This window comes from Cyprinodon tularosa, unplaced genomic scaffold (assembly GCF_016077235.1).
Source record: "Cyprinodon tularosa strain WSP-4 unplaced genomic scaffold, ASM1607723v1 ctg185, whole genome shotgun sequence".
Lineage (NCBI taxonomy): Eukaryota > Metazoa > Chordata > Actinopteri > Cyprinodontiformes > Cyprinodontidae > Cyprinodon > Cyprinodon tularosa.
Window position 1 is genome coordinate 1,338,308 of NW_024038643.1, and position 14,022 is coordinate 1,352,329.

The 14,022-nt window shown below is 39.0% G+C and overlaps 2 protein-coding genes across 3 annotated transcripts in view; one reads left to right on the plus strand and one right to left on the minus strand.

Moving 5' to 3' along the window:
* The window catches only part of dock1 (dedicator of cytokinesis 1), a 305,990-nt gene that overhangs the window by 144,783 nt on the left and 147,185 nt on the right, over positions 1–14,022 (minus strand). The gene's annotated exons all lie outside the window — the stretch shown is intronic.
* LOC119781921 (inhibitory synaptic factor 2A) overlaps positions 1–14,022 on the plus strand; it is a 41,057-nt gene that overhangs the window by 14,907 nt on the left and 12,128 nt on the right. The window contains exons 2-3 of the mRNA XM_038282564.1: positions 2,033–3,263; positions 10,357–10,428. Coding sequence (XP_038138492.1) covers positions 2,038–3,263; positions 10,357–10,428 — 1,298 coding nt within the window. The 5' untranslated portion in view covers positions 2,033–2,037. The remainder of the gene's footprint in view (positions 1–2,032; positions 3,264–10,356; positions 10,429–14,022) is intronic.

Here is a 14,022-nt window from a genome sequence, read left to right on the forward strand (position 1 = left end):
CTGAACTCTGTGGTCATTTTAGTAATCATCTGCCTGTCGAAAATAAAACAAGCATCTGCTTACACAGCAGGGGCCTGCCATCCCCAGCTTGTATACAGGGAGCATTGTTTGCTGCTCTCGGTTCCCACTGACATTAGGCGATATGTGAGTGGTTTCACAAAGGGTGGCTGTCATGGTTTTCCAAAGAAAGGGCAAACTACAGATGATGTCATCTGGTAACAGTAAATCGGAAAGTTGGTCGTCATTCACACTCACACTGCACAGTGAAATTGACTCGTGAAGAAGAAATGGAAGAGATTCCTTTCTTAGAGGAGAAAGATTATGAAACGCCTTGTGTGGAAAAAGGTTAGAAGAAATGTGACGTTTACAATTTTGTGTAAAATATTCAAATACAGGCGATTGTCTTATCTCTAAATGAACCAAATATGGAAAATGCCACAAAAAATAACTGTGAGGGAGATGAGGGGTGTCACGTCAAATTGGAGATTATTTACTATAACCAGAGAAAATTTGCAGCTGAAAATCTAAAACTATATAATTGTGCTATATTATCATGAATTTAAAAGCTTCTAAAAAAATCTTCCTGGCATTTAAGTATTTCCTGGTCTATTAGAAAACAGATGTGGAACAGGTAATTTTTACATCTATACAGGACGCGCAGGCATCAATTTCACAGTAATGTGTTCCGTTTATTGTCAGGTGATAAAAAACTGGAAGGTTTGAACACTTCCACTCCTGCTAAACAATCTGAACAAGACAAGAAGTCATAAATCTCAAACCTTGTTGCACAAGGACAAGATTAGTCTCGAACAATCTCTTTCAAATAGAGAAAAATATGTTACATCTAGTGTGTCTCAATTTTTCCTTCATCACACAGATAATACAGACCATGCAGGAACCGATTTAAAACCAGGGATGTTAAACTTAAAGGTTTTAACAAAACTTGTTTACCTTGATAACCTTGCCCTATTCTATATTCTTTGCAAACAGCCATGATTTAAGACAAGGAAGTCTATCCTTTAACTTTGTGGATAGATATTCTGCTCCCTACGTCTCCAGGAGGCCTCAATTTCTCACCTGCCATTTTTGGAAGACTTGATGCCTGATGTAACTGGCAGCCGTGGGAGGTTGCTAGTAAATGTCAAAAGAGGAGAAGAGTTGTGGGTCCTGATTGTCACACCAATGCACCAGCAGAGTATTCTGAGATTTTTTTGTTTTAATAAAATGTCTATGCACTTTCTACAAATGGGCCTGCATGAACTCCAGTATTCCCACTGGAATACTGCAGTTACTCCAGCGCACTTGGAGTAACTGCACTGCCTCTGGGAATGGGACTGGAGTCAACTGCCTTCAATTAAAGAGCACAGCAATTTTAAAAATCCTGATTTAACATCATAATTTTGGTTTGGAGAGAGTTTGATTATGTGAGAGTGTGACATTAGTTTTTATGTTGTTTATTTTAAGCACAGCAGGAGAGCACCACTGTGAAAACTTGTATCCAAACAACCAAAAGACACTAATCAACTTAGTGGCATGAAGAGATAAACAGAACATGTAATAAACTGATGATTTAAAAGCTGAAAATAACAGAGAAAATGGGGATAAAAGAGTGGCTTTAAGTTTAAAGAGCAGATTAAATCTGTTTTTGAAATCTGCCTGCAATGAACATAAGGTTATGTTGGCATTATAAATCTGCAAGGTTTTAGTGTATAGATACTAAAAAAATATGCAGGAAAAAGTAATCAAATCTTTGTAAATACAAAAGAAAACAGTTAAAAGGCACTAGATACTTCCAAATCTAAATTGTTGTGAGAGAATTTTAAGTAAAGAAATTAATTTTGTCACTTTGTTTGATTGCTCATGGATCTGCACGAGGTGCCAAAAATGCTGCTGCACCAACAGCTGCAATACCTCACATTTTCTTCCTAAGGTTTGTTCTTTAGAGATTTTCTACTCAAGGGAAATTATTTTTGTTGTTGTCATGATTGACTTATGAGAGTTTTCTGACAAAGATTCTCTCCTTGTCTCTTAGGAAACATGGTGAGCAAGGAGGGAGGCAAATGCATGCTCATCAACTCAGAGTCCGACTCAGAGGCACCGCCTTTGCCCTCCACCTCGCTAGCACTGGAGTATTCCCTGGAAGCAAGTCGACAGGTGAGAAAGAGAAACAAAGCCTTGCAAGTGCGCTTCAAGGATATCTGCGAGGCACAGAACGAGCAGAGGGAGGCTGAGCTGCAGGCGGCAGGGAAAGGTGGCAAGCCCATGTCATACAAAGTGGCATACCGCAAGTACATGACCGTCCCCGCCCGCAGATCCATTCCGAATGTCACCAGGAGTACGGGCGTCCAAACGTCCCCAGACTTGAAGAAACGTTACCAGACGTTTCCCTTTGAGCGCAAAAAAGGCCACACATTTAAACATGTGGCAGCTGTGGAAACATATAAAGGTCAGAATAATGGCTTTGTCATGGAGGCAAAGCAATCTAAAGCGGCTGAGCAGGGTTTAGACGACGAGGAGGAGGAGGGAGTAACAAGGGGGAGAGGAGTCCTGAGGACCAGGGCTCTGCTCCATACTAATGAGTGCATTGCAACAGTGGAGCAGCACAGTGCCCCTGATGGCCTGTGCTCTGACGGTCTGATGCTTAGTTGCACTGCAGACACAGATTGTCTTGCAGGTACGCCAAGAGGAAGTGGAGCAGGAACACAAGGCGAGTACCAGCTCTGCAGCGTCCAGTCCAAAGCCGGAACTGGATTACAACACTCAGAGTCTGACATAGACCGCCTAGGCAAAAGGCAACTGCTCAATTTGGAGGAAGGCTCTTCTCGAACTCTCCCAGACCGAGCGTCCAAGGTTACAGGGCCCATCGCCTGGAACTCTCTCACACAGGTGGAGTGTCTGGATAGTCCCTCTGCTCAGAGCAAGCGGAAGAAAGGCCTACAACTAAACGGGCTGTCGAGTGAGACGCTACCACGAGCCAGCAGGGGCTGTACGTCGCAGGCGCAGTGCAGTACAGGACAGCTTTCAATCCGGCCTATACGGGGCATGGAGGAGCCTCTGTCAGGCTGCACAAGTGGTCACGCTGACGGGGCCTCGTCTCACCAAATACAAGAAACCTGCAAGCAAATAGTGCCTGTAAACCAGGATGGGGATGTAAAAGCACAGCTTCAAGCCATGGAAAACCTCATCAGCTCCAGCCAAGAGACCATCAAGGTGCTGCTGGGGGTCATCCAGGAACTGGAGAAGGGAGAGGCGCACAGAGAAGGGTAAGAGAACTTTGCTCACCCCTACACCTTTGCACGAGAAATTTCTAAATCCATTTTTACTCTGCCATGTTACAGGATATAGCTTTCACATTTTATTTAATTGTATTAAACTACATAAAAGCTATTTTCATGCACATTACATTGAGGCCTAGATGTTAATATAGCTGTGAAAATTAAACAGCAGCCAGTCTTTACAGCAGTTCCTTTCTTTTTCAGACACAGAATATGTTTAATAAAGGCAGTTTTTGTCTCACACTTAAAAACATGGTCTTAAGCACAGTAAAGTCAACATTTTTGTTATTTTTGCTCAATGAAGAAAGTACTAAACCCCTCCCCAGCATTGTTTTGAGGGAGTTTTGGGTTTTATAGACACCCCTTTGCAGTGCTCTGACCGTGCAAAATAATTTCCATGGAAAATCTCCCTCCAGATATTCTCAGCCGCTTCACAGAAAACATTGATACAGTTCTTTAAAAAAGTACCTTCCCTTCCCTGAAGGCATGGTAGGTTTATTTATACAGCACATTTCAGTAGCAAGACGATTCAAAGTGCTGTATATATAAAAAAAAAAAAAAAACAACATAATAGAGAAACACAAAGAGAAAGGTGTATTGCAATGGCACAGGGGAGGAGAATATAAAATGACTTTCCACGTTATATACTATATACGTTTACTTCAAAATCAGGGAACCTGTATAAGAATTACATGTATACACTGTACATTCATCTGTCTATCTAGAGACTGTAATTTTTTCCTATGGGTCTTTGCGAACATTTCCAGCTCAGCCAGTTTAGACTAAGTGTCCTTGCCCAGTAATTTGTAAGTCTGGCCAGAGGTTGATGTGGTTAAATCGAGGACTGGATTTTAACTGTGTCTTTCTATCCAATACTGGAACTGTACTTTAATGCAAGTCATTCCTTTGTTTCCACGGTTATATATTTAGGATTGTTGTCCTGTTTGAAGGGTGATCTCTGCTCGGTCCTCATTAATCACTGGCAGGTTTTCTTCCAGGATTCCTCTATATGTAGCTCCAAACATCTTCATTTGAACCCTGGCCAGTTTCTGCTGAAGAACTGCTGTATCTCCACAGAATATTGTAAAGAGAAGTGTTCGTGTTCTGACAGACAGAAAGATGGTATGCAGGCTAAAAGATGTAAAAAAGCAACTGTCTCTTCCAATTTTATTTTTTTTTTGTGCGTCCCCTAAATGGCTTGTGGGATTCTGCAAGCTGGACGTCTAATGGCTTTTTAACCACCAACCATTTTCTATTGATTCCAAAGATTAAATAAAGCTAGGATAAGTGGGGTTCCTCAAACAATTCCTCCACCTGAGCTGTAGACGTCTGCAGGTCTTCCAGCATCAATATGGACCTCCTGGTTGCTTCTCAGATAAATGATCTTGTCGGTTGTTTAGGTGGTCTATCATGACTTTGTCAGTTGGAAGCTGGAACGCAACCTATCCATTTTCTGATGATTGAAAAGTGCTCTATGAAATGTTAAATATCTGAGTTCATTAAGAATTCTCAGGTTGATCCCTGATATGTATGTTTTATCCCTTCACAGAACAGAAGCACTGATGTGGAGATTGAATTACACTTAGGTGGCCACGCTTACTAGTTAGGTGTCTATTTGCACTCGATTTAATCTAAAAATCTAGAGAAGATCAGTTGTTTTGAAATAGGGCTGGCCGATAAACTGGATTTTTACCAATACAGTCATTCGCTACAATAACCAGCAACAATTTTCTCATGTGGGTAAAAGAAATAAACTTAATTCTGCCATTTTGCCTGTGTGCGCTGGTGGCTGGTATTTCTTTCCTCTTTAAGACAGCGCAGCACGTGTGTAATCATGTGACTCCACCGATCCAGTGAGAAGCATAAAGAGAATAGGGGATGAGCCCTGTGAAGAAGCATCTAACACAGCTGTAAACCAAATTACAGCAGTTAATCTTGTGGAGCCGTGTGAGTTCAGAGTGCACAGAAGAAGAAGTCGAGAGTGCGTTAGAGTCGAGCAGCGGCAGACTGGTTTTAAGTGAGGGTGTGCGAGTTTAAACGATGCATATTCACTGCACGCTTAGTTCAGTGGCACCAAAATTATGCCATAGATGTTGAGCAAAAGAACGCGAAATGTTGAGTTCAAAGATGTGCAAAAGGCTCCATTACCTTTGTGCAAAAATGTTTGTAAAAGAGGAAATTAGACATTTTTGAATGTTAAAATCTGAATGGGTACAAGACTTTAATATTTATTTGATATCTGTAATATGCAGTAATATGTAATGTGATTTGTTCAATAAATAAATTATAAATAGATCAGTTACATTTCCTGCACAAGCCTTTATTTCTGATAGAGGAGCCAGAGCATTTATCGTGTACATATCACTATCGAGGTAAAACTGCCGTGATATTTATTTGAGGTCATATCGTCGAGCCCTAGTTTGAATATTTCTAGATCACACTGTATCACCTTCCTTTACTAAACAAAATATCTGGGCAACAGGAAACGATTAAAACAAAGCCACAGTTTTCTTTAGAGCAAATAAGAATATCGTCTTTCAAATTTAGATCTAGAAAAATACACCTCATACTGAAAACATTCCTTTCCTCTTAACCAGTTTCTTTAGAAAAAAGACCCTAAAAACACCCGTCTTGACAGCAAATTACGTCCAACCTTATCCGACCATACACTCTCCAATATTTATGTAGTACATGTGAGTACTCAGCAAAATCCTCAAACTGTGAAAAGGCCATTTACTGTCAAATGGATTTGGAGTTTACACAAAAGGGCAGAAGATAGCATCTGGTCTGCTGAAACAGAAGACAGTCTGTCCAAAGTGACCCAGTAAACAAAAAGGACCATTTGTTGAGCCAAATGCAAAAGCTCAGAACCTCAGATATAGATCTGCTTTTATAAGCACAGTGTCAAAGTCTGTGGGAAGAAAACTGAACTTTAAAGCCAACATAGCAAACGTATCCCACATTTGACATACTTATAACTTAGGGTAAGGTAGTGAAAATATGACTGGTGAGATGAGGGATACATTATAAAACAGGGCTTGGGCGAGACGTCTTTCCCCATCTTAAAAGGTTACTTATCCTCTTTCAATCTCAAGTAAGGTAACGGTAATCCCTTTATCATCAAACTTATAAAGAAAGTGCTGATTGAAAAGTAAACAGTAGAACGGCAGAATGGCGGCACATCTTCAAGCGTTGCAGAGCACATCTGCCTTATCAGATGTGCCTGAAGTGGCAGGTGTGCAGGAGAAGGTTCTATAAGCGTAAATGTATTACCGCCGTTTATTAGCACCATATGTTCAGAGGACAGAAAGAAGAAAAAAAAAATTACATTTCTGATTATTAATCACTAAAACTCTGTCTTCAGTTGGAGTCAGTGGGCAGCATAATCCCCCTTGTAATCCATTCAGGCTAAATTAAAATATTTTTTGCCTATAAAATACCAGTTTTATTCTAGTACATGTTGGAGATTAAGTGAGTTGCAAAAAAAAAAAAAAAAATGGATTCTGCTTCTATTAACACTACACCAGCTTTTTTTATTGTTCTTATTGTAACCAGTACAGCAGGTGGAGCCACCTATAAGCTGTGGCTGAATAGCTGCAGTTATGTCTTATTTTGTAAATAAGAGGCGTCCTGATGTAATCCAAAGTATCCGGCCATAACGTCACATTTTCAAATGACTTTAAACCCGTTTTCAAACTCAACAAAACACCTGATACTGGTGCCCAGATTGTGATTTAAAGCCAATTTATATCAATTCCAGCCAGATTCTCTAAGCACAGCTTTTAAAACTACTGTATATTAAAGGCTAATAATGTGAATCTAATTAATTTGTTTTTCCCTAATAATGTATAGTACTTATTGAATGAAGGGCTTACAGAGCTGTTTTACCCTGTGGCATATTTTTGTTCTTTCAGCTCTAGCTTTGGAGTCCTTGGAGCTTGTTCTCCAGGCATATGCCTTGTAAAGCATGAAATGTTCTGTTTAAAAATATATTTTTACATTTTTAATCATCTTCCAAATCTGTGAGAAAAAGATAGAAAGGACTACAATGGATTTAGGATATGTTGGGCACAGCTAAAAACTGACAGCCTTTAAGGCAAACAGAGATAAAATTAACCTTTTAACTTTATTTCTTATGACACAGCTATTAGCTATTTCTCTTCTTAAATAAATGTGAAAGCTGAGGGAGCAGAGAAAGAACTCAGCATTAAAAGTCTCATTTAAATAAGGTCACTTCATCTATATTTATGCTTCAAAGCATACTTCACAAACTATTTCGTGCAGACTGTTGGCTGATTTACAGACCAGAAATTGTGCATTTTTAGTTTTAATGTATTTTGAGAGAGAAAAAAAAATCAAATTTTTTGTCTTAGACTTGCTGATTACCTTTTAAAGAGAAATTAACCACTTTGCTAACTGCTGTATTTCTACATAGAAGAACACTAAACTGCATCATTGCTGTCAAGTCATCTCCCATAAATGAACATTTGGATCTGCACCACACGGCTTGGGCACATTGCGTGTTGGCAGACTGGAGCCAATTAATTGCCCTCTCAGGGACTTGTTGCTAACCTGTCTATTAGCACTCTGTATGTGTGCTTGTTTTCTCACTGCTGGACAGCCTCCCACGCAGTGACCTTTAAGGAAGCTCTCCTGGTCGCACCAAGGGTGGAGGGTGTATAAAAATGCCGTTAATGGCACTTTTGGCTTCACTTTCCCCGGGGAAGGTCTGCCAAAATGAGCCTCGGTCTCCCATTTTCTTTTATGAACAGACAGAGAGCAAAAAGTAGGAAGAGAGATTGAGAAGGTGACGGACAGAGAGAATCCTGGGAGGCTGTGGAGATCATCTGATCCAGTTGGCCATGCTGTTGGCAGCTTAATGATTGGCTGCCTTAATGGGAGGGTTTAAAGGCTTTTATGCTGCACTGAAATGTAAACCTGCAAAGGCAAATTATTTAGGTTTAACACATAAATAATCCCTGACAAAAATGTCAAACAATTTTGCCACAGAAGAACACTATACTGCACATATTCTTGGGAGGGTTTTTGCCACTTCTTGAATCTCTAACTCTATTTTAATCAGCATCTATCTCACCTGTCTGAACGAGAGGCAGTGCACTAGATAAAAAGGAGGAATTTATGAGAGGATTTTAATTTTTATTGGTGCCGCAACAGATGGGCAGCATGACAAGAGTTGTAGTGACAGAGCTAAATGATGTGTCTGGTGTGCTGCAAAGATGAGAGAAAACAGCAACAGAAGGGAAAACACAATATGAAAGAAGGAATAACGAAGCTGCTTCTATGTTAGAGAATCTGACTCATTAAAAAAAATGTGGCGTGAACCTTAAAAAAAAAAACGTAATGACATTTTTTTATCGCCATATTTTCAGCTAAATTTTTTTCCCACAGCCACATTTAATTGTGGATTGTTCACTGTTGTTATTGCTTCAGAACAGTTTCTTTTCCCACCACGTTGCAACAGAGATGGGTTCCAACACACAGACATGGCAACAGTTTCCTAAATTTAAGACCTAAAATTCAACTGCATGGAAATTACTCCATGTGAAGAAAAAGTTCTCAGCAATCTCAATTTAGGTGAACCAGTAGCCAATAACTTTGAGGAATTTCACCCACTGTAGTTAATCCTAAAAGACTAACCAATCAGCTGATATCATGATTTTAGAGACGTCTCTAAAAGTATTGCTAAGGACACTCTTCCAGTACTTGCAGTCAATGCACAATTACACCTTATTGATTTTTTCTCTTACGTACAGATCAAAATCTTCTTTAAACTGAGAGTTTGTTTTCATTTTAATGAAACATAAGCTTTTATTGACTTTTAACCAAAACTAGACTCAGCGTATTTATTTATTAAACCTGGCTAATTGTAGAATGTTTTGGAGCGGTAACCCAATTAGTGGTTCTAACACAGTGCATCGCAGTTCTGATCCTTGAGGTAAAAAAAAAAAAAAAACTATAGTTGCCATATTTGTTAGATGCTGTCTGTAATACATATAGTTCAGTTAATATGATAAATAATATTAATCAAAGGCAGCAGCAGCCCATCAGAATTATATTAGGAGTTATTTAAAAAGTATATATTTAGAAAAATTTAGTCATTTTTACTTATGTTTACTAACCGGGTTATAATAATTGATTTACATCAGTCAATGCTGTTGTAAATCACAGAAGTTGCTGATATGAATCAGGATATTTCACTTCTTTTACGCCTGTCACATAAGCTAAACTGAATCCATGCGACAATAAAAAAAAAGGTGCCATATATGCTTTGTTGTTTCCAAAGACTGAATACATTTGTGAAGGATTCACAAGACTGCTGTAAATATATCTAAGCACAGTTTGACTCATTGTGTTGATGGGATTTTTATGTCTCAATAAAAGCTACAGACAAATGTTCTTGTAATCTCAGCCTCGCATCAGAAATGAGCCTGGACAACTTCCAGCATTAAATAGCTGTTAAATAACAAAGCAACACTCACAGCATAAAGGCAAACAGGCTGGAGTCCAGAAATGTACACCTTTAATCTAACTAGAGACTTAAATCAATCTCAATTTACAAATGATAACTTGCAAATGATCTTTTAGACAATGTTGCGCAGCAGATAGATTCATCAATAGAGAAATGATTCCGCAGCAAATAAAGAAAAAGGGCAACAACAAAGGAAAACGTAATGCACATTAAAGCGGGAACAAATTATTTCTAGTTTGTTCAAAGCTCCTTTTCTTGACATTTCATCTAATGAAAGATTTTGCATATTACAAACTCAAAGTCTAGAAGCCCTGACTTAAAATGTAAAACTTTTGATGAAAACACAAACCTAACTTTAGTTAACATTTGACTCTATTAAGCCACCAAACTATGACCCAAAGTTAATGGATGACAATGTGAACTTTCTATGGGGCGGAGGGCACTTAGAAGGGCGGAGTGACTCCTCGTCACCCTCATTTACTGCTGGCTCGCTAACGAAAGATGACAAATAAGATGAGAAAGGAAAGGTGGGAGGGGGGCAGCTTAACAAGTCCTGTAATTACTCATTCACGACTTTCATCTTCTTTGCAGACTCTCCTATCGAACCGGGCAGGACACCGCCAACTGTGACACATGCCGGAACAGCGCATGCATTATTTACAGGTAAATGATCGTTCATCTTTAAAGACAGAGAGATTCCACATGTAACCTGTCCTTTCTCCTTGAGAGGAAGCTATAAGGTGAAACAGGCCAGGGCGAGCAGAGGGGGAGGGACAATTGATGTGAGGCTAGTGTGAAATGCTGCTCATTAGCGCTGAGAGGGCATGGGACATTCACACAGCAGCATTTCTCTCTAAACCTATACCTCTTTGCCCGACTTTCCAATTATCTCCTCACACCATTTTATGCACCAAATGGTGCCAAGCAGGTGTGCAGTTAGCAGGACAAAAGGGTGAACGGCGGAAATGTGGAGAGGTTGCATCCAAGGAAATTGAGTGAACCCAGGACAGTGAAAGGTTAAATTAATTAATGTCAAACGTCATAAAATATTCTTAGGTGCAGTTGCTGTGCAGACTCAAACTCAAAGCTTAGCCTCCAACGCCTTTACTTTATAAGCTGTGAAGATATGAGTACAAAGCCATCAGTTAACCCGAATACAAAGGCTGCATCTTTTTATGAACTTATTATCACAGGAGTTGCAGTTTGAGAGATGGCTCTTAAATGGGGGCTTTGAACAGCAAAAGAATTTTTTTTTTTTTTTTATAAAAAAAAAAAGGCTAAACTGGCTTTAGACATAATTTAGTAGCAGCTCAGTTTTGTTTTGTTAAAATGGGGGCCAGTCGAACTTCTGACACATGGATGAATGTTTTAAAAGCTTATAACATTTAGATAGTGACCTGGTCAAATTTATAACCCCCCCACCTTTGTATGTGGTAAATATATGCACACCTTTGCAGAGCAAATGCTTTCCATTTATTAAGCAAATGAGACATTTACAGAGGTGCCTTAAAGCAGCATAAGTGCAATCAGAGGTCTGATTCCAACTGGAAATTTGCTTCTCCATTCAAGTGGGATTTGATGTGCAACTATTCAAATACATTTATAGGTATTTTCATATATTTGAACAACATATGGACATACCTGTCATGGGGACCTCTGAGGGTGACTGTTTAATAGACAGCATGTCACTCAACACATCTAAAAAAAAACACATTGTTGCACTGAGGGGGTAGTTGGATATTGAACTGGTTTGGAGAGTCACGGTCTGAACTTCTATGCAGTGATAAATTTGAACCAGCTAATAAGCCATTAATCATTATCTGTCAGCAGGATCTCTGAACATCCCAACCTCTGTGTTCTTCTACTTGCGATACTTTGTGCAGCAGTTCCAACACTGCCATCCTTGCACAATTACGCATGCCTTGACTCAACTATTAATGGATATGTGTGATTGCCTTCACATTGTCCACCTGATTAATCATCATGTTAGACTTGTTTGGAATTAGTGAGCTGATTTGCCACCTGTTTGTGCCTCTTGATATAAACATGGTTTAAACAGCATTATCCTTGGCGCCCAGACTCAAAAACATTCCTCTGATTTTCATTCAAAGCAACTACAGTCACATGAATGTACAGAAAACATTTTATATCAAAGCAACTGGTTCCTTTTAATTGGAAATTGGTACTATCTAAATATGGGCTGGAACACAATGTGTTAAATGTGAAGAGGTTGGGCAGAAGGGTCAAGGATGTAGATCGAAAAACTTGTGAGGTGAAAGCAAGACAAAAGTCCCTGCATGCCAATGGTTACATTTAGAAGTGATTTTACATTGCGCCTTTCATCTGACTATCCGGGTAGGTAAGTAGCCATGTGCTTACTTTAAGGCACAGAGCCTATTTGCTGACACACATTAAAAAGCCAACTCTGACCAAAACAAAGCTGCTATTTAAATGAGCTTTGGGTTTGCCCCTTTCTTAAATGCGGATGCTAGAGGGAAGATTTTGCTCAAAAACGGGCTGCACTTAAACATAAAATTTACCATGTTAAAACTTCTAAAACTCTTATTAAGAACACCAAGTGGTTAGCTTGAATCAAATTTATTCAATTTGCACATTTTGCATTAAAATGAAAGTCACCCGTTAGAATTTGATTATGCTTTTATTCTAAGTTGGTGTTCTTCCAATTTGTTACTTCTTTCCCCATGGCACAGGAAAAATAAAACTGATTTTTTATATGCTCTTTCATCTTTTCTCCTTTTTTTGTCTTTACAGTTCTACTTACATTGCAGTGTCTATAAAATCTGTAATACTCCCTGCAAGAATAATAAAGCTATTTATATGTATAAATCAAGCGGAACACTATGGCGATGGCCGTACTGCTCCACTTGTGAAAGTAAAATCTGTTCAGGATCAAGACACTTATTCTTATTGCCACATCCCCAGACAGGACACTGTTAAAAAAGTTTAAAAAATGAAAGAAAAACAAAGCTGATGCATAAAATTACAATTACTTGTTTAAGAAATGAACTCAAATTTATAGTAATTGCCGCTTTTAAAACTACAATAGGGACCGGCAAAAATCCATGTTGAAGGTTATTGGAACAAACATTTGACAGTCATCCAATTAAAAACATTGATATTATTGTTCCCAACCAAGGGCCTGGTTCCAGATGAAACATTCTCAAGATTGGCAAAGATATTCTGATGCAAGCTGAGGAAGAATATGTCACAGTAGTCTGTAGGCAGAAAAGTAGTCAAAAAGTCAGGGAGAAAGAGGTGTGAAATAGACAAAGTAAGATTTATAAGGTATGAAGAGGGTAAAAGCTGCATATAATGGTCGTTGAGGCTCAACGCTGTCTGAATCTCTCCTCCTGAGAACCATTTAAATCAAATTCTATCTCAAACTCTCTCAATAACTGATAAGCCTCTGGCTAAACTTCAATCGTGATGTACTGTACAGCTCTGTGCCCTCTGATGTCTGAGTTGAAGGAGGTCCATACCACCTTGAAGTACTTTTAAAATCCCACCACGCGGATGACAGCACAGGAAAGGTGCTTTAAAAAAAGTTCAGCATCAGTGGGTTGAGCCAAGTCTAGGTGAATAAGGGCATTTGATATGATGTACACAGATGGGACACTAATTAAAGGAGATGCTCAGGGCACAGCGTTGATCTGATGGCCGCTAAAGCAATCCTTTATAATAAATGTATAAATCTTTTCCCCATTACTAAACTGTACCCTGAAATGAAGGTTTGATTGATGAATATAATTTAATAACATGAGAATAAAAGGTGCTTTTATTTGATCATCCTCCAATGAAAAGTATCCATCAGCTTTAAAGACATTAAACTCGTCATAGTTTTTCTTCCACATCATACAAAGCTTTCAGAGAGAATATTCTACTTAAAAATAACCTACAGTAAAAAGAAAAATATCCACATTTGCAAAAACTGCACCAATCCATTGAAAAGCTACATTCTTTGGAGGCAGAGAAGAAGAAAGCAACTCCCCTCATAATGAGGCAAACCTCATAAGCACTTGGCCATGCTCCAGCTTGATAAAGGGCAGAAATTTAGCAAAGAGCCATTTGAAATTTGCAAAATTGACCGGAGTTCATCTTTAAGACACTCGCTGACATGGTTAATGGTGTTGATTGGACACAGAATCAAATATAGCAGTTGTATTCACAGAGGCAGGGGGGATTAGGCAGCAATCTAATTACTCAGATCTCCATGAAAACAACCTCTCTGGAGGTGGA